At 38.5% G+C, this 21,938-nt stretch overlaps 1 protein-coding gene across 1 annotated transcript in view; it reads left to right on the top strand.

Annotated features, from left to right (window-relative positions):
• Positions 1-390: 390 nt before the first annotated feature.
• The window catches only part of UNC5C (unc-5 netrin receptor C), a 435,583-nt gene continuing 414,035 nt past the window's right edge, over positions 391-21,938 (top strand). Inside the window, exon 1 of the mRNA XM_074228072.1 lies at positions 391-796. Within this exon, the coding sequence (XP_074084173.1) occupies positions 673-796 (124 nt within the window). The 5' untranslated portion in view covers positions 391-672. The remainder of the gene's footprint in view (positions 797-21,938) is intronic.

Here is a 21,938-nt window from a genome sequence, read left to right as displayed (position 1 = left end):
TCCGTCCCTGCCTCCGTGGCCAGGTCCAGCAGATTCCGGGGGACCGGAGCCCCAGACTATGAGATGACCATTCCTGGCTGCCTCCCAGCCATCGCCGAGACCCATCTCGTCCGCCACTCGCCAGCGCTGAGAAGACGGAGCTCGGCAGCGGGAAGCCCCCCACTCGTGCCTCCCTCCCTCCTTCCTCTCCTTCCTCCTCCTCCTCCTCCTCCTCCTCCTCCTCCTCCTCCTCCTCCTTCTCCTCCCCCTCTCCCGGAGCCAGTGTGCGCTCTGCGCAGCCCGGGGGCCGCTCCAAGCCGCGGGGGCTCTGGGCGCGGTGCCGCCGCCGCCGCCACCCCAGCTCGTGCCACGGGCAGGGGACGTCCTCGGGCGCTCGGGACTCGCCAAGTGGCCCCTGCCGGAGCCGGAGCCGGAGCCGGAGACGCGCCCTGCCTCTGCCAGCGGGAAGACGCGCCGGGACGGTCCTCCTAGAAGTCCCCCTTGGCAGCCGCGCCTCGCCCCGCTGCCCCGGAAAGTGGAGGGGCACGGCTGGGGGCAGGGAGCCCTGCCTGCCACTCGTCCGGCTGCTTTTCGCCCGGAATTCCGCCGGTGCCGGGCGCTCGCCCGCCCCGCGCGTCCGCCCACCCGTGTCTCCTGGGCTGCTCTCGCGTCTTCCTTGGCCCTCCAGTCAACATGAGCAAAGGTCTGGAGGCGACGGCGGCCCGCTGCGGATTGGGACTGGGATACGTGCTGCAGATGTTGGTGCTACCTGCCCTGGCCCTCCTGAGTGCCAGCAGCCCCGGCTCCGCAGCCCCAGGTAAGCCCGGTGCCCCCGGCGCCCCACGGGGCTCCTCAAGGCTGCCCCGCTTTCCGTGCCCCCACCTCCTCCGGAGGACTTCGCCTGGCCCTTGCTGTGCCGTCCCGATTGGGGCTGTGGTTGGGGTGCGGGGTTGTGGGGGGGGGGGGTGAGCGCGCGCAGGGGCAACCGGTGGGCAGAGTTCTTCTCTTCTACTCGGGGAACGGGAACACGGTGCGCGGAGCTCCACTTTCCGGCACATGGCACCCTGCAGTGTGGGGCAGACACACACCCACAGCCACGCACAGCCACGGGCTTGTTGCGTCTTGGGTCAGACGAGTGTCCCCCGAATTCACACGGACGCACCATGCCTAGGGGCATCACAGAAACAGAGGCTGCTTCGGAGGTTGTGTCGCTAGTGTTGACTCTGAAAGTGCGCGCGTGTGTGTGTGTGTGTGCGTGTGTGTGTGTGTCTATGTGTGCGTGTGTGTGTGTATCTGTGCGTGTCTGTGTCTGTGTGTGTGCGTGTGTGTCTGCGTGTATCTGTGTGTGTGCATGTTTCTGTGTGTGTGTGTGTGTGTGTGTGTGTGTGTGTGGCGTGTGTGTTTCCTTCCTTGCCACGAGCAGCCCCCGAAAGGAAGCCGCCTGAGATTCTGAAGCGCCGCAGACTTTGAAGCGGAGACCCGGCTTGGGGCTCCTCCGGGAGCGCGGGGGGGGGGGGCTTGGCTAACGTTCCCAAAGCGCCCCGAACCCCCCGAGCCAGTAAGGACCGGAGCCTGGGCACAGAGGAAGCATTCCTCTGCACCCATGCCATTGCCGCCCTTCCCAGAGCTGCAGAGAAACTTCCAGCCCCGGCATTCAGGGCTCTTCAGCTGCCCCCCCCCCAGGCAGGGCCAACCCATGCCCCCTTCCTAAGAACCCCTGGGAATCTGCCTTAAGACCAACTAACCAGAAGTCGGATGCGCCTGGGGGCGGTTGGGGGCGATAGCCAGGCCCGGAGGGGGAGAAGCCGGGCAGATGGGAAAGGAGGTCAGGGGAGAGTGGCAGCGGGATCCGGGGTCGTAGTGCCCATTGGCCCTGGCCTTCCTGGGCAGCGGAGCAGCCGGGAGAGGAGGGAGGCGGGCAGGAGGGGGCAGGCAAGCCCCAGCGCCACCCCAGCCCTCCTCTCTGAAACAGGAGCTCCCCCAGCCTTGCGAAAGCAGAAGTGGCTGGGGGCGCCACATGCCCGCCGCGGGAGCAAGGAGCCTGCCGCTGCCAGGAGGGGGTCTGCGTCCCCCTCGAGCTTCGGCGGCTCCCCTCCTCCCGGGGGCCGGGAGGCCCGGCTGCGCTGCCTTCCACCGTTAGCGGCCAAGGGAAGGGCCCGGCTCGGTGGCTGCCAAGGTGCCTTGCAGTTTGCCATGCACCGATCCCTGCGGCCGCAGTCACCCTGGGCTCGGCTGTCCCTCCTCCGGGCTCGGCGGCCCTCCCTTCCTCCCAAACTCAGCGAAAGAGGAGCTCGAATGTGCCAGATCTAGGAGCCTCTTCTCTTCCGTTAGCCAGAAGGAGGGCTGAGGGGAGAAGCCGCGTAGCCGGGGCCAGGGATAAACGGCCTCTCTTGTAATTACTCACGCCTGGGGGGACCTACGGATAAAGTGACAAAGTTACTCAGTTCGCCCTTCCCCTCTCGGCCGGCTGCTGTGGACTTCTGCCGGGCTGTTGGGGCCTTTCTGTGCTCCTCCAATTCTAGTCTGTTCATGATTCTCGAAGGATTGGGGATAAAACTGCATTGTAAGGGCTGTGCTTTTTGTCAGAGGTTGCTTCAAGTTGGTGAAAAGCCTACAGACTGGAAGGATAGAGTCATGAGCTCATCCTCAGGAGATGGGGGAGGGGAGGGTCTCCTCCAAACCATAATTATGAGGGGGGGAGATAAGAGGAAGGAGGAGAGAACTGGATAAGAATAGATCGAGTTAAGAGCTCCAAAGATTCCTTGTTAGTTCATAGAAAGAAATATTTAAAAGACTAATGACAGGGAAATGCAGAATCAATAAAGATAATCACCATGAAACAGAAGTGGGTTCACATTAAGAAAAGAAGAAAGGGAGAAATTAAAGGCTACCCAGCATGGACATTCTGGGTGCTTGCTTACCCCTCCTATACAGTTTCTTTATCCATCACTTTAATTTCCCTGACCAGCTAAGAAAGTGTCTGGAGTGTTGAACCCACCTTGCCCTGAAGGACTAAGTCCATCATAGAACTCATCTGCTTATTTCATGGAAAAATAAATGTAGTCTTCTTTAGTGTGTGTGTGTGTGTGTGTGTGTGTGTGTGTGTGTGTGTGTGTGTGTGTGTAAATTCAATATAATTCTTCTTCCATTTAGTTTATTCAGTTCCTTGAATGTCTAAATAGGTATTTGAGTCCTGGGGTCTGTGAAATTCTTCATTCCCGATTCATGACTTCCATCATTGTTTTTATCTACTTTAACTATATCAGTATTTCTATAAATCGATGGTAAGTCTCTGAATGAAGTTATAAAGCTGCGTTACTGTTTAGTCCCAAGCTCTCCCTTTCCAGTGCATCTCCTCAGTAAAACTCTGGTTGTCTTTCATGACTTCATGTCTCTTCCCATATCCTGATTTTTCTCCTCTTGCCACTTTCCATCCCTTGAGGTAAGGAAGTATTTGGGGATAATTGTGAATTGTAAGGTTGCTTCTTCCATGCCAGAATCTTCATATTCTGATCTCAAAGTGGTAGAAATAAATTGATTCTGTGGATAAAAATAGTATAGATAATTAAGATAAGGAAGTTAATGGCACTACTTTTAAATAGGACGGGCAATTGTTCTTAATGTCCTAAGTGTATGTTTGTATGAGAGATGTTTCCAGGAGGGATTTAAGGCTTAGCTTTATTAAATAATTAAGAAAGAAAGAAAATAGCAAAAGTTAAAGAAAGCTTCCCTTTTTCTATTTACGAGTAGATCAGATGCAATATGTAACTATTTAAAATAATTAACAGATATTCCTTGTGAAGATTATTAAGCCTTCAGGCAGTGACTCTTTTTTTTGTCTCTGTTTCATTGTCTCTATTCTCATCCTGGGTGGCTGAGAACCCTTAGCTTCCAAGGATTAGTTTTTGCCTTGAACAGGAGAACATAGGTTAAACACTGGAATATGTGTGTCTGTAATTAAGATTTTCCATTTTTTCTCAAAATCAGAGTTCTGCCTTGTCTCATACAAACAATTTTAGCTCTGGACTTCACAAATCTGCTATTAGCTAGCACCAACTAGTGTTCTATGTGCTAACATCACTGTCAAACATGGAGACAGAATTTCTGAAAATGCAAACCACACCAGAGTATAATAATCGTGCATTAGTTTATGGAGTGCTGAATATGGACAGTGAAAATATGCTATCTAAATACATATATAGTATATTGCATTGCATTCATAGTATATTTTCATGTAGCTGTTGCTATATAACATATAATGTAAATACGAATGCATGCATATTTTTATTTCAGTAGTCAAAGTATATTGATGACTGTCAGCTAGCATTTTTAAGTACCTACTATGTGTCAGCCATTGTGCTATGTGCTAGATATAGAAAGAGGGAGGAAAAAACCTTATTCACTCAAACAAAAATAAGAATAGTCCCAGGTTAAAGAAATTCAAAAATCTAATGAGGAGCAAAAGATCCAATAAATATGAGTCAGAGATAACTAGCATATAGAAATGTGACTCTTAACAGTTCAAGTCAGTAGTTCTACTATTTTTGTTCTGATTTTTATATGCAAAAAATCCAAATTGTTCCACTCTATTAATTTCACATTAACTTCACTTAGACAAGGAAGAATTTACTTCTCTCTAAACAAAGTAATTTTTGAGATAGTAATTGCTAGTATAAAAATATGTCAGGTGGAAAACCTTAAGAATAAACTTTCAAGCACTTGTGAACATTCAAGTATAATTTACAGACCTACAAAACTGATATGCTAATTTAAATATTCTTATTTAATCAAAGCAAATTCCTTGAGGATATTTACTAGGCATCAAATTGACTAGGCAACCTCATTTTCTCACTTTGAGTTAATATATGTTTGAAAATAGCAAAAATCATTTTAATGCTTAAATACTCCATATTACAGATTCCTTCCTCCAACTCAAACTAGGAAGGTTTAACTGTTTCAAATAGTTCATTCTTTTCTTCTCTGATCTAAGACAGTGACTTTGTAGAGCAGTAGAGGGAGTAATTCTTATAACATGAAAGAAAGTGAAAGAAAGAAAGACAAAAAGAGAGAGAGAGAGAGAGAGAGAGAGAGAGAGAGGAGAGAGAGGAAGGAAGGGAGGAAGGGAAGGAAGAGATTTGTTACAATTAAATTAAAACTACTAGCTCATGCTTCTTCTTGACAGATAATGAAAAAAGATGTAATTCAGGAGCCTATGATTTTTTTTTAGTTGTTGGCATCATCTTTTTTGAATTAATATATTTATTAAAATTAATTATATTAAATTATATGAAAATGAATTAATATATTTATTTTTAAAAGTATAGAGGAAAAAGTCAAGGTATTCCAAAAGTCTTAGTACAGTTCTACCCCTTAACAGTTTCAAATTGCTCTAAGACTTTTGGGACATGTTACATGGTATTCTATTTGTCCCATAAATCAAATTCAGAAAGGGTATGGTGCTAAATTAATCAAGAGAGAAGGAGAAGAAAGGATTGGAATAATCAAATTAGTGGTAAGATGCAAATCTTAGTTCACAATCCCAGTCAGACACTTACCTGTTGGTGGCTCATCTGCCAATCATAACCTCTCAGAGCCAAGTTTCTTCATCTTCATAGGGTTGCTTCCTTTGTGGCAAGGAAAGCATTTTGCAGTCCTTAGAGTATTATATAGTGGTAAATAGTTACTATGTAGGGACAGACTCACATGTGTTTGGGAATGGAATGCATTCATTCATTCCAAAAATATTTATTGGGCATCTAGTGTGTTTAGAAAAACCATTTTTCAAAATGGGGGAGGAGAGAGTGATAACGAAGTTAAAACTTGATACATGCCTTCGGTGCTAATAGTCTAAAAAGATAAACAAATTCATCTGTTAAAAACAAACAAACAACAACAAAAGTAAGGGCATTAGTAAGAACATTTCCCCCATAACCATACATAACACTGTTGTGATTCTCTTCTCTAATGCACATATCTGCAGCTTAGTCTGGAAGTGCAAGGAAATGAAGACTGTCAATGAATATGGATATATTATATATATATATATATATATATATATATATATATATATATATATATTTCCCCTTTGACTCTCAACTCTGTACACAAATGGTCAAGAAATAAAAAAAAAATTAAAGGTAAACAGTGCTCAGAGTTTACCATGGGCACAAAGACACTGATTCTTCAGTCCCTCAGAGGCATTACATCAGATACCTGAGAAATGCTACAAAGGAAGCTAGGAGGTGCCAGTGGTAACAACCAGACAAGAGATTTTTCAAATGGCTTGGGAGGAAGCTAACTCAGCGCCATCTCTCTATGACTCATTCCCTTCATTTGTTGAAATTTGGAGATTACAAAATCTTGTGCTAATCCCATTCTATTTGCTATTTGAATTTTTAGCTTTGATTTTTCCATCTTGCAAATGTAATGAATCTCTTCCCTCTCCCAAACTTTGCCCCTTTTACACAAATAAATGCCTTTAGGCGCAATGACTATCTAGAAATGTCTTGAAGGGTTGCAGTTGGGGCCAAAACAACCCAACTCAAAATCCATACCATCCTGACAGCAGTTTAGTAACATCTATCAAACTGGAAAGAAAAATAGATTTTCTTACATATATGTTCATATATTTAACTTTCTAATCTTCAACATAAGAATCAGACATTCTAACTAAAGGAAGAGAATTGGAGTAGATGAATGGATTTCCATTTATTCAATTTATGTTTGTGATTGTTTCTTGTATCCTAATATGAATAAATGTTAAGTTCCAGTATAACTGTTACTACTTGCTGGGAATTGTAGTAGTGACATGCTCTGATTTCTAATTTCATCTTTAGAGCAAGAGTTGTGATTTAACTGCAGATCTCAAAATAGTATTTTCATGTTACCCAGAATTGAGTCAATTTTTTTTTCTCCTCTTGACTTGTAACTCTGTGTTTCATTATTGATTAATTGATTTTGTACTCCCCAAATCCTCTTTATTTCTTACCTGAGTTTATAAAGTCTTTCTATAAGGCTCATCTTCATTTTCACTGTTTACCAGGATCTGTTATTGTTTATGGAATTTCTTTTCTTTGGCCACGAGTGAAAAGAATGGAGAATTGCTCCAATTTCACTTAGTTTGAACAGTTTTTTTTTTTCAGAGAAATAGGGTTATAGTCCTTTATGCTTCATCTTTTGAACCAGAGCAATGAGGCCTTGAGCAGTGGAGTTGTTTTTTAATAACTTCTTTTTCCATTGCATAAAAATAAGTCTTCTAATTGAATAATTTGTAGTGGGGCTTTTTTTCTTTAACTCTAAAGCCAAACTACATTCCTAGTGTCCAAGACATTCAATATAAAACATTCTATGGGAGTCTTTCCATAATCCAATAAAAACAGAACTCTCATTAGTCTTTTGTCTCTGTTCTACTTAATTTAATGGAATTATGAAAATGTTTCCCCTCTTATCATAACGTCTCTTAACAGATACTTTTATTTCAACTGAGTTCTAGGTAAACAAACTACTGTGAAGTAGACATTTTCCTTTACATGTGCCATTAATAAAAGTGAAGTTGATTTTCAAGTGAAGTTGAAATGTAGCTTTCTTATCAAGGGTTTCTACCACTAGTAAAAGACTTTCAGGCAACTAGGGTAGTGCAGGGGAGATAGAGCCCAGAAGACCCATCCTCAGGAGTTTGTTTTTTTTTTTTAGTTTTTTTTCCAGGCAATGGGGTTAAGTGGTTTGCCCAAGGCCACACAGCTAGGTAATTTATTAAGTGTCTGAGGGCAGATTTGAACTCAGGTACTCCTGACTCCAGGGCCAGTGCTCTGTCCACTGCACCACCTAGCCGCCCCCATCCTCATGAGTTCAAATAAGGGCTCAGACACTTGTTGCATGGCCATGGATAATTCACTCCACCCTGTTTGCCTTAATTTATCCAACTGCAAACCAAGCTGGAGAAGAAAACAGCAAACCAGTCCTGTGCTTTTGCCAAGAAAACAACAAATGGGGTCACCAAGAGTTGCATATGACTGAAGCACCACGGAGTTCTAGCCCAGAGCTTTCAAGTGAATAGAAAATAATATATAAAACCTCCTGTTTACTAAAAACATAAACCATCCACCAAATGTAGGGCATGGTGTTAACATGTACTCCATTACTAATTAAATTAAAGTTATAATTTAAAAAGAGAAGTGTAAAAGAACCATATGCGCAGAGATTTGTCTTAACTAAGTGTATCCTTTATTATTAGCACAAAGCAGTTGAAAAATGCTTGGTGTGGAAAAAGTATACCATGTGAACAGTCTAACCTTTGGAGGATACAATTTTTAATTAAATACTCAACCATATCTCATTGCCAAAGTGGTAATGGTATGCATATTGGGGGGGGGTAGGATAAGAATTAATTAACTTGCTATGCAGTTAGATATTTTTAATCTTAAATAGTATAACCAGGAAAAATATCTTAATATAAGATATTGATCCACCAACTTTGAGCTCCAGTTACCACTCTTGTTCATCATTTATTTGTTTTAAAATATTGTGCGAATAATTGCTTTATCTTCATGAATCATTTTGTCAAAAATTCTTATCTAGGGCCATTTCTCAGCTATTATGAAAGTCATAAAATTTGTCGTAGAATTGAGTTTGTGTTATCTTCTGTTTTCCCTGTGGAACATAAACAACCCTGAAAGATCTCCCCTATATTTATCTAGTTTATTAGTGAATGTTAACATTTCTCATTTTTAGTCAATTTCAAAAAAAAAAATTGATTCTCTAATCTGGCATTGCCCAATTGTTGGCAACATTTACTATCTTTCTTCTCTTTTCCCTGTGGAGGAGGGGAAGTATATACATGAGAATTTCCAAAATAAAAGAGACACCTTAAAATGACTTCCGCAAATGAATTATCAAAGAAAATTGCTTGAGAGTCTAAATATCTTATTACAAAACTCAGAAACTCACTTGCTAAGCCAACCTACAAAACAAAAGAGGAAAAAGTAGTGACTATAAAATATACTTTAATGGCTTTTGAGCAAAGCCATTTTTAATTAAATAAAATGGAGACATTAAGTAAAAGTAAGTTTGAAGTTTTAATCAATGTCTCTACTTAGAGACTATGGGATATTTTTAGAGCTATGGGATATTAAATTCATGCTTTCAGTTTGAAGCTAATGGAAAAAGCAAAGCAAATATTATATATATCGTATGGATATGTGAGTTTGTTAATTGAACTTAAGATTTTAAAAATCCTAAATTTTCTGAAGAATTTGATCAGGTGTTTTTTTTTAAAAAGCAAAATGAAATAACTATGATTTTATAGCACATTGCAATTAATACGACCATAGGACTGTTAGTTTTATACTGGTATAAGAATTTTTTAATTCAAAAGTTTTGGGGCAGTGAAGAACTGGGCAAAGTACCCCACAAAAAGTCATAAAAGATAGTATGCTATGTTAATGTCCTCTTTGCTATTATTTCGAATTGAAGCTTCTCATTGAAATTTTGCTTTCTATAATGAGCCGATGATATATTTTTATCTTCCTTTGAGCGAAGAGAGCAGTGTTTGTATTTGTTAAATAGACACATTGTAGCCACCCAGTGGAAGTGTTCAAGTTTAGCAAGTGGCAATCTTGGCCTTTTCTGAGGATAAAACAGTAATTATCTGGTCTGTCATTTTCATTAGCCTTTTTCCTTTCCATTTTACATGAAATGATGAACTAGTTTTAGTTTTAAATAGTAAGTCAGAGATCAAATACAAGGAATGAAAGAGTAAAAGGACTGTATGCGTGTGTGTGTGTGTGTGTGTGTGTATTTTCTTTTCTCTGTCAGTCAAAATCACTACCTCCCTAGTATGTCAAATGGAGGCCATACAGAAGCCTAGTTCTTTGATAACTACTTTTTAAAAAAAAAGATATACATGGTCAAATGAATTATAAGTGCTCCCTGGAGTTAGGATCTAAGAGCAGGATTACATCATAATATTACTCACCACGTCTTTTGACATGGTAGTAACTTTTGTGTCAATATTGTCTTGCTATCTAGTCATGGGGTTTATATTTTCTATAATTATAAAATACATTTAATAACAAAAATGTATATTGCTTTCAATGTTTGATTGCCTGTTTACAACCTTAAACAGAGTAAAGCAAGATGCTAATGGAAACATCTAATTTCAGATCTTTGTGATTGAAGTCAACATTGATTTTTAAAAGTATTTTTATGTGACATGAACAGTTTTCATGTCCCATACTTATCATGAAGACAATCGGAATACTTGGAGGATTTTAAATTTATCTCATTAATTAGTATCTCGAATAATTTTTGGTACCATGGAATTCAGCAACAGCAACAATAACAATGAATCTCAATATAAGGCAAATTTCGCAATATTAGATACACATATTTTTTATTATTATTTTCTAGAAAATCTCCCAGAAAATAGCAGATACTAGATGTGATTTATAAAGGGCATTTAACAAATATATTCTTTTTTTAACCTGGGTTATCCTTCCTCAGTCCTTCATATGTTTTTACTGAGAGGTTTACCTGCTAATGGAATTAACCTCATTAACTAGTATTAACTTTATATTTCCTACATGACTATATATAAAAGTAATGGTGCATTTAATTTGGCAATACATAGACATATTCCCAGAATATGATGAAAGATCTAAATGATCATCATGATAACATGCTACTTGGAGCATCCCCTACAGGTCATTGGGAAATTTCCTAAGCACATACACTTGCATCTGCCTTCATGACATTTGTAGCTCTGGTGTCTTCTGGAAGGCTTAATTGGAGAAGGGGAGGTGTCAGCTATATGAGTCAGTGGTAATTTGTACTTTCACCTTGACTGAAAATGTAAAAGTGTAAAAATAGAAGAAAAATTACATAACCAAGTTTTGGTTGGTCTGGTCAGTGGAAAGGATGTACTCATTTAAGAAGTCTAGAATTCCATCAATAATATAGGAGAAAATATGCAATGAACCTTTCGGTGATTTTTCTGAAACAGACTGAGTTCATCTCAAGTGATTTTATAAATGAGTTGAACAAATCATAGTCAATACATTAGTCAAATGCAATAAATAATACCTTAGATTGAGGTTACATTTGCAATACATATTACATCACTCTATCAATGAATATCATCTGGCTTTAGAGGTAGCTGCTTCCTTCATTGCTCCTGGAGACTCAAAAGTTAAACCGATGAAGTCAGGCCAATCAGCATTTATTAAACACCTACTATGCACATGGCCAGCCATCACTGGCACAAATACAGTGATTTGATGTCAATGATTTTTAGTATTTTTAGACTCAACTGGCCTTCAGCCCTAACCCTTAGCTCCTGGCTGAATTAGGATAATCCTGACTGGCTATCACGGCCTCTGGGTCCAACTGTAGAAGAGATCTCTGATGCCTTTGGGCCTCCACAACTAGAATACTGCTTAGTATACACCCTTGGTTTCTTAGGTAAAGGTTTTACATAACCAATTTCTCTATCTAATATTTGAATATTGCCAAAATATAATTTATTCTTTAACTTAATCCTCTCCTTTGGAGTCATTTTGTTGTTCCATAAGCCATCTACAATAGATGGATATGCACTCTTCAGAATCTGATTTGCTTCTGAGCAATATTTTTGTTCTCTTGGGGAATGTGGCTGCTGACTAATTCCCCTGTTCTTAGTAGGTAGTTATGAAATATTGTCTTTTCACAGTTGTGACTCCTCACTCATGATATTTGATAGGTCAGCACTTTGCCAATTTTCTTGGTTTGGGGTAGTTCTCCACCAACCCACTTTCTTTTCCCCACCTACCCCCCTCTTAGACACCAAGGTTCTTTTTAGCATGGCTCCTGATTGTAGTTCCCAATTTGAAACTTGAGCATCATACCATCACTTGTTCCTCTTGGACTTTTTCTTCACCAAAGTCACAGGTAGTTGGTCTCTCAGCTGACAAGTTCAACTCAAGTTCATCCTCAGATGTGAGACCATTTTCCAACTTCTGAGACTCCAATGCACAAGTCAGTAGGCAAAGATGATTCTTGCTCAAACAATAGTAGGCGGTGGATATTTAAGCCTGTGGTGTCATTTTGGGTAACATTATATACATAAATTAGAATTGCCCCATTTTTACTCAACTGAGTGTACCTAGAATTTCCAATAAAATGCAGTTAAAATTCTCAGCTTGTGGGTTGACTTGAGGATGATAAATCTTGTATTCCTGGCAAATTTAACATCTCCTTCAGTGACTTGAACTCTGAGATCCCAGGTCAGACAGGATTCCAGTAGAGTCATATGCAAAGAAATACTTCCATGTATGAGTTTTCTGATTCCTACTTGGATATTCATGAGAGAGCTAGCAGAATGGTCTGTCACTGCTTATATTTTTCCCATTGCATTCTGTAAACATTGATATATACAAGCTTGAGAGTCTTGCTTGTCCATATCCCTTTGAGATAAAAAGCTCAATTAACCACATTAATAGAACTAAACCAAGAAATTCTCTGTAGATCATCTCATATAAACCTCTCATTATAGAGAGAAACTGATGCCCAGGGACATTAAATAATTTGCTCAAGGTCACACAAGCAAAAAGCATTAGAGGCATCATTTGAAGCCATGTCTTCTGACCCCATAGCTAACAACTATTTCTCATGCATCCAGTGAATCTGAGTCTCACACTTTGCATATACCCGCTGCCATATTGGACTAATTTATTTCAACTGTAACAGATGAAGAGTTTTTTCTTGTCCCCAAGTTCTAAAATTATTGTATTTATCAACATGGAGCAGTAAATCTTAGGTAGCACCAACTATTTTGCTTTGTTTTGTTTCGATCCTGTTAGATAAATAATCATATGACATTTTATTGTGCAGCTCCAGTCTGCTGTTTTTTAAGAGTAAAGTGCTCTTTGAAGAGCCAATTTGACTCTATAAGGGTTACATATCCTCACCCTTTTCTTGTTTTATATATATCTATATCTATATATTCATGCAAACATACAAATACATGTGTATGCCCATATATACATTCTATTTATTCTGTGTAAAAGTGTGTGTAATATATATATATATATATATATATATATATATATATATATATATAATATATATACTTTTAATCCTTTGTCTTACAACTATTCCTGCTGTCTCATCTTAGAGGATGGCTGAGAAAGGGAAAATCAGCAAAGTAGAACCTATATCCAGTAACAACAACATATTCTCTGATGGAGTTCATTTCCCCTTGTTGGTGGTTTAGCACTTTTTTATGTCACAAATCACCTTCCTCTCTTCTAGGAATATCACTATGGTTTTGGCTATGTAGAAACTATGGAATAGGCCATCTATCTCCCTTCAAAATGAGTGCACACTAAACTAATTGATGGCTAGTGCTATGATCTAGTCAGGAAAACACCAACCAACATAGTGCTGGTTAAAATACGTCAGTGATTTTTTTGTCTATCTCTACTTGAATTTGGACTCTAAGTGAAGTCTGGAAATTTATGAGGGACAGCTTACTTCAAAGTCAAGAACTTCACTTGTGGATGGCTTAATTGACCTCAATGTCAGAGTCCTCTATTGACATACTGAATGGGTTTCTAGTGGACTTCACTTTCTTTATCTCAAACCTCTCAGAGCAGTTAGGCTGGCATCAGTGTATAACATCAACAGTGTGTTTTGGTCTGCATAATCCAACACTGGTGACTACATGAGGCAACTGATCGTCCTCAAAGACTTGTTAATATTTCATCCCTCTAAATTTCCAGATGGTTCTTGGTGCTTCAAAGTGAAGAAATTTAGCTGCCCTTCTTCTCATGACTCTTAACCAATTATGCACATGAACAAGGTGGTTTTTGGCTTAGGAAATCATTAGCATGTCAAATGTTCTGAAAGACAATTATCCTTAAATGGCTAATGTTAAACTTGAAATTACATGATTTGTGGATTCATTTTTTATAATGTATATCTTCTCTCAATAAAATGTGTATATATTTGCACACACCAATTTTTATGTGTGCAAATATGTGCACATATATGACTATTTCATTATATGGGGTGATGGTTTAGCTTTAATTTTGTCACAGGACTTGAGATGGAAAGGCGAATTCAAATTCTTCCTCTGCTCTCATCCATGAGATTCCATTCAAGTCTCTTTAATTACACAATTAGTAGCTACACAAGTGTAGCGACTAAATCCATTCTTCTGTATTTCTCAAATAAGGAGACTTGATGAAGAGGAGGAGAGTTTTCATGGATAAAAATAGAGAGCCTTCCAATATGTAAAATTTTATATAACTAAATAGAGATATTTCTATAGTGAAAAGTTTGAAAAATCTGAGGACAGGATTTCAATAAATTGTGTTCAATTGCATTATTGTTGTTCATTCATTTTAGTCACATCCAACTCTTTTGCTCAGTTGAGATTTTCTTGGAAGAGGCATTGGAGTGGTTAGCCCTTTCCTTCCCCAGCTCATTTTCTGCATGAGGAAACTGAGGCAAGCAGGGTTAAGGGACTTGCCTAGCATCACACAACTAGTAAGAGTCCAAGGCCAGATCTGGACCCAGATCTTCCTAATTCCAGGCCTAGCTTTCTATCAACTGGGCCAACTATCTGCCTGTTAATTTACATAAAGCCTATAAATTCAGAAACATAAATCCAAGAAATTTTTTTCTAAATTTATTTAGAAAACATTTCTAAAGTGTTTTTTTTTCTATTGATAAAGTCCACAGGGTTTTCAGAAGAAAAATTTTCCATATTTAAGAAAAACATGGAAAGTTTTATAGTTACATTTTTTATAGCTACATTTTTATACTTCCATGTCTTAGACATTTGACACATATTCTCAGATACCTTCCCTAGGAACTGACAGGGAGAGCATAGGCTTTGTGTGTGTGTGTGTGTGTGTGTGTAGAGTTTTTATGTTTACCAGAGAGTTTATTGTCTTATTTATGTGTGTTTATTTTTCTCCCTTTTACAAAAATTAATTTTGCCTAATTAAATCACAAATGAATTCATCATTCCTTAGGAAAATGCATTTTTTTTTACCACTTAGCCATCATCCCAAATGTTATACTCTACTTTTTTGGTGAAACAATATGTGAATCCTATATTTTGACTTCTGGCCAATACTTAATGCAGTTACCTTGTATATGAAATATCATTTAGTCTGCTAATATTTCTGAAAAGAAAAATTTCCCCCTATGGGTAGTTATTGATTTGACAAATATTTGGTCCTCACTGTTTTGCAAATGCTTATTTCAAATGTACTATACAGACCTTCACTTGTTCTCTTAATATGTAGAAAATATTTTGCTGGTCAGGGGAGAAAATGAACTTTTCAAACATGCACCGACTTTGATGCCTGATTGTCAATACACAAGCAAGGCTGTATCTCTTTATTCCATTTGGAGAAAATATCTCCTTTTGAGGACAGACCATTTCCCTTACAAGGAATACACTCCCTGTGCATTTTGAGAGTAATTAAATTGTTTTATTTTTTTGCCCAGTATTTGAAAGATGGTTTTAGGCTATCTGCTGTTCACCTCTGATCACAATCTGAGGAGCGATTAAATTATCTCTGATTTCCTTAGATCTCAAATACATATTGTTGGCTCTGATTTTACTCATTACATTTATTTTCCTGCTTTTTATTGTGGAACTTGAGGTGAATAAAAAGGGGCCACCCCAGGGAGCATGGACATAGTGCTGTTCTGGAAACTTCTGGGGACTTCAGAGATCTGAATGAATCAGCCTTTGATCTCATTAGAGCTAATGAACTCTGTGACTGCTACTGCCCAAGAGCGCTTGGTGTTTTAGTCTAAGATGGCAAAACCTGATTTTCTTACCAACTCATGATGAGCGCAGAAGCAGAAATTCCATCTTTTAAAGGAGCCACAGCTTCTATGTGGCTCTTCTTCTAACCCCTGGAGGTGGAATGTTAAAACTCAGATTTTAAATGAGAAATGGAGAAGGACTGACCTTTTTCCCACCTGACGACAGAATGATGTCACCTATGCCACAACTAATGAAGAGGGCTCAGCTAGAAAAGTTTTATCGTTAGACCTTCAGCTACTTTGTTTTATGTATTTTTCTGATCTCAGATAAAAAAGTATCTCTCCAAAGGGGAATGTGCCCAGCTTTAGTGGCAACCTCAAAGCGTGGAGGTGTTGACTCCTTACAAGGTGTAGAATTGAATGGCATCCAGGATGGGAGTCCCTGGCAGCTTACTCCAGTGATCTTGGAGAGGACAGCTACCAGCAGAAGGAATGCCCCAAGTCTGACTATCTTAAAACAGAACTGTACTGGAAGGTTTTTTTGGGGGGGAGGGGGGCAGGTGGACATACAATGTGAAATGTGAATTTTTTTTGTTTTAGTTTTTGCAAGGCAAGGGGATTAAGTGGCTTGCCCAAGGCCACACGGCTAGGTAATTATTAAGTGTCTGAGGCTGGATTTGAACTCAGGTACTCCTGACTCCAAGGCCAGGGCTCTATCCAATGTGCCATCTAGCCTCCCTGAAATGTGAAATTTCTAATCAGCTGTTCCACAAACATTAGATTTAGATGGTTTTGAGCATCAGTCTAGTTGCTCTATAATGGTAGTGAGTTCTGTTATTTTTTAAGTGCAAGTTTTGCTTTCAACAGGCACTTTGAGGTTTTGTGTTGCAATAGTGTCTGTGGGTGTGTGTCTGTGTGTGTCTGTTTGTATCTGTCTGTATCTCTGTGTGTAGGAAATAAATACCTGGCCCGTGGCTATTCAGAGAGAGAGTTTTTCTATTTCTGTCCTTTGAATAGACCTTAGACTTGAGCCTAAGTTATAAGTAATTTTCACCAGGATTCTGGGATTGGGTTTAACAAGTTTAAGAGTGTATAAAAAAGGGAACCCACCCCCCAAGTTCACATTCCTAGTTTTTTTTTTTAAGAGGCCACATTGTCCCCAAGACTGAAACCTCTCCCCAAATCAAAGTCTGTGTAGAAATGCCAAAGAGCTCTTGGGAAGATGAAGTGAGTCCAATATCTTGGCCCATTAGTCCCAGCAGTGTTCCCCAATGTTAAGTTTTTTGCTTTTTGGCGGTTTTTTAATAAGAGCATTATCTTATTTTTAAATGTCACTTAAGGGAATAAAATTGATAATTTAGCTAGCATAGAGGAAAGAAGCACTTTTAAAAAGTTTACCTTTGAGACCATATAATACACATAATTACATATTATAATAGGATTATCTGTGATAAATGTTTTATAAATCTTCTGGTTACCTACACAATAGAGTAGACATGGAAAGGAACTTATTTTAAGTGGAATTTTTGGCTTATGACCAAAGGCAGGAAAGTTCTTACTCCTCCCCCTGAATTAATACTCCTCCAACTTTAGTCAAAGGAAAGATCAGGAGGCAACCTAGGTCAAACAAGAAAACTCCTAACAGTTCACTTAACTAGTGTACCATATAGCTATTATTCCTATTTCAATTAGATTATTTCAATTAAAAATAAAAAAACACTCCATAATGCTTTGCTTCAAAAAGTCATTTCAATTGCACATCAAAATAGTTTCCAGTCCCAGGTTTAAATCTTACAAAAGGATTTTGCCTGTTTAATGCTGAATTCAAATTAATAAGTGGGCCTTTAAGATAACAGCAGATTCCAGAGTTGACTGGGTTTGTTTTGTATTCAGTGACAGTCACTAAATCAAGGGAAGGAATGTTCCAACAGCACACTTGAGGAAAAGTGATTTTCATAGAAAGGAGCCATTCCTGCTAATAGCCAGTAACTACGGATAACCCCACTGACATTAAAAGTCCATTAGCTAAGCCCAGTTTAAACAGCAGCTGATGCAGTGTCAGCTAAATGGACATTGGAATTCTTTCATGTAATGCAACAAGAGCAATTCTATGATTTTTTCCCCTAAAACTATGTACATTAAGGAAAGTAAATGTCATCTGATAGTAGCAGTTAGGTGCCTGCTAAACAAGCAGAGATTTGTAATAAAACTCACATAACATTTTGTGTAACAACAAGATCGAAAAGGCAGACTTTGAGATTTTATTAATGGAAGAAATTAAATATGCCACACTTTTCAGAGAACAATTAACTTCTAAAAAAGTCCACCTTATGTTGCATGAACATTCTGTTCAAGAATCATTTATTAAGTGCCTATTATGTATAAGTCCCTTATGCTTGTGGTTGAAGATACAAAGACAAATGAAAGAGTTCCTGCCCTTAGGGAGTATACTTTCCACCTAGAGGAATGCCATGTGTGTGTGTGTGTGTGTGTGTGTGTGTGTGTGTTTGTGTGTGTGTGTGTATGTAAAATAAATATGAAATATAGACAAACTATTACCAAATAACTTTAAGACCCAGAGATCAAAACTAGCTAAGAGCATCAAGAAAAGTCTCATATAAGAGAACATTTGAACTCTGATTAGAGGGAAGTCAGGAAGATAGAGAAAGGGATGCAACCCAAATGTGAATGACCATCTAGGCAAAGGCTCAGAGGTGGGAAATGGAATCTGGAATATAAGAAAAGATTAGCAGATCAGTTAAATTGAAGTGGAGAATAAATGTTAAGAAGTAAAACTGAAAGGATGAATGGGAGCACTTTAATTTCAAAGTGATGATTTAAAGCCCAAAAAGATTGTTAAATCATTGCCTATGGAATTTCCTAGTTTTTCATATATGAAAATATCATTGACTTTTTTTTCTGTGAGCATATATATGAAACCTAGGACTTACCATAAGACGTGTTCAAATAAATTTATATGCTCTACCTGAAATGTTTTCTGAAAGCAATCACATATTAGAAATAAAAAGCATAAGAGAAATGTGAAATTTTGCATTTTCTCTCAAAAAGTCCTATCAAGATGAATTTTGAAGCATTAAAATATTTTCTTCGGTAAACTTTAGAATATTGCTAAATGTGGTTTGATCTCTAAATGTTGTTGGCTCTTGGCATCTTTTATAAATTATTTTAAGCATCGTATGAAAAAAGATATTGTTCTACATCTATGATGCCTTTGTGGCAGACAGACAGAGGCTTGTTGAGTAAGCTCATATGACATCAGGGAACAGGGTAGTAAGTCATTAATCAGTTACTGTCGTCTTCACAACTACTGTGAAGTGTTGTAATAATCTCCCCCTCCCTTCCCTTTTCTGTTATCCATCCATTAGTGAAACCCTGTACAAGTAACTAGTGGGGTGTTCCCTTCTTGTGTGTACAACCTGAGTAAGTGTTATGGAAAAGTATCACATAGAGATTCATACTGGAAACAAATACCCTTCCTTTCCCTGGAGGTTTGTCTTTTTTTTGGCTCTGGGGTACTTTATAATAGTTCCCTTCTTTTGAGTTGTTGCTTTTTAAAAATTATATTAATGTTTAAATTATATTTTTTGTCATTCTTCCTGTGCATGTTCTTTTTGTTTGTTTTTGAAAAGGAGCATTTACATATAATGTTAGCGGTTTCTTGATAGTAGAAATTGTGCTGTTTAGTTTTCACAGATTTTCATATGTAAATGCCTAAAGAAATCTAACCCTGCTAGGGGTTCTTGAGCTGCTTTTCTTGCAGCTCAACAAATGTTTTATGTAGTCTCTTGTCTTTAATGAATTATAAGCTCTCATGGACATAGTTCATACAATTATGTTACCAAGCAAAATTTCATTTAGCAACATATTGCATGGGAAACTTAATGAATAATCTGGTCTCTCTTACGTGTAACTCAAGCATTAATAACAGATGAAAATATGACCCAGTTCAATCAGTGGGCTTTGATTTAGCTCTAAACCCACGTTAGCATTTGGAGGCTAAAATATGAGTCGAAAGTGACTTTTTCCATATGTTTTTCCTTTTCTGTTGCACAACACTTAATTTTATTGGAAGATGAAAAGGGAACATCATTGTATGCAGCCACACCATAAATTTGTACATATTTATGAACTGGGAAAATTATGGAATTGAATTATGTTGGTGCTAACAAGAGTATGCTGCACAGATGAGCACTGGATAACCACAGCATTATAGTCCTGAAAAACTTTTAGAATAAACTTCTTGAAAGCCTTGTTTTCCTGAATCTTTTCAAACTTGACTTATTTTTTAACTATGCATCTACAAACTAGGAGAAGAATCTTGTGTCTGTGAAAAAAATACCTTGAACACAAGAGAAAAACTAATTTTTGACCTTAACTTTTGGTGATATATTTTTATAAGATTGGAAAGATTTTCCTAAAAATATGCTTTAAGAATACACATTTTTTTTTAGTTTTATGTAATGACTAACAGAAGAAAGTTTTATTGAAGTTGCTCTTTAGAATCCTTAAAAAACAAAGGAAAGGCTTGAAGATTTCTTTATTGACAGTTAACTGTGTATCTTGCATTACATTGTTATTTGTGCACATGAATAGAGGCATACTCATTGATTTTTGTTGAATCTGAGATGCTATGAAAATTTCTCCAATTTAGAAATCTAACCACTCTCAGTTGCTCCAAAACTGTGGCTGGGGGAGCAGTAACTCTGTTTTATTTCAGGTAGTATTCTGCCCCTTTGCTATCCTTTGTTTCCAAGGTTTCTTGCTTGAGGTTGCCTAGTGATGGCTGCCTTGGCACTAAAGAAGTGTCAGGTTAATTTACAAGAAATGAACCATTAAAAAAATCTCTAAGTCATTGGTAAGAGTAATTTCTTCTACTTTATCTTGATATATGGAAATCATGCCATTCCACATATAAAAATTATGTTCATAATTTGCTGGGGATTTCTGTGGATTTAGTACATTTGTTATGCAGAGGAAGTCTTTACAAATTAAGAATATCCCCTTTATTCCATTGCACTTTTAAGTGACAAAATTATGCTCTCAACTCATTTCAGACTTTTTGTCAGTTTCTTAGAGAAAGAATAAAAAAGGCAAACCTTAATTGTATATTTTTTGAAAAATTTCAACTTTTATCCTAGTTACATATGCAAGATTTTATTTTATTGCATATGATGAAAGAGAGCCCCATGATATTTATATGACTTAGGGCATGAGTTTGATCAGAAAATGATGGGGGCGGCTAGGTGGCCTAGTGGATAAAGCACTCCTCCTTGGAGTCAGGAGTACCTGGTTTCAAATCCGGTCTCAGACACTTAATAATCACCTAGTTGTGTGGCCTTGGGCAAGCCACTTAGCCCTGTTTGCCTTGCAAAAAAAAAAAAAAAAAAAAACTAAAAAAAAAAGAAAAAAAAGAAAATGATGAAATCTGGTCATCAGAATGGCACAGGAAGAAATCTTTCATTTATTGCACCATCTCTATGAGAAAATACCACATAAGACCCAGAAACAGTCACGATTTTATTTTTTTCTTGGTTTTTGCAAGACAGTAGATTAAAATGACTTGCCCAAGGTCACTAGGTAATTATTAAATGTCTGAGGGCAGATTTGAACTCAGGTCCTTCTGATTCCAGGGCAGGTGCTCTATCTACTGTGCCATCTAGCTGCCCTTCACAGATTTTTAAAGGCCAATCTGGCTGTCAACTCCATTATTCCTCCATTTAGAAGTCATATTTCTAAATTTCTAAATGTGGAAGAAGGTAAGATGTAGTCAGGTTATCATTTGGCAAGAATATCAAAGGAATAAAAAAGGTAGTTTCTTGAGAAAAGATAGAAAGGTGTGTTCAATCTAGATTGTGAAGCACCTTGAATGCCAGACTAAAGAGTTTATTTTCCGTCCTTCTAGCTTTTTTTTTCAATAGATAATAGAGAATGACTGGAAGTTTTTGAACATAAAAGTGATTTTATCAGATCCGATTGTAAGTAAAGTAGTATCCCTGTGAAGAAAGGATTGGACGAAGAAGAGAAAGAAGTTAGGGAAATAATCAATTAACAGGTCTTAAAATATTCTAGCCAAGACTTAAGCACTGAGCTGTAATGCTAACATGCTATTGGCAAGGAGAGGATGAAAGAAATAGTTCTCAAAGGCTTGAGGCAGCTTCCTCGATATTGGGAGGGAA

Source organism: Macrotis lagotis, chromosome 3, assembly GCF_037893015.1.
Source record: "Macrotis lagotis isolate mMagLag1 chromosome 3, bilby.v1.9.chrom.fasta, whole genome shotgun sequence".
Classification (NCBI taxonomy): Eukaryota; Metazoa; Chordata; class Mammalia; order Peramelemorphia; family Peramelidae; genus Macrotis; species Macrotis lagotis.
Note: the sequence above shows the minus strand (reverse complement) of the source record. Positions and strands in the feature narration are given on the sequence as shown.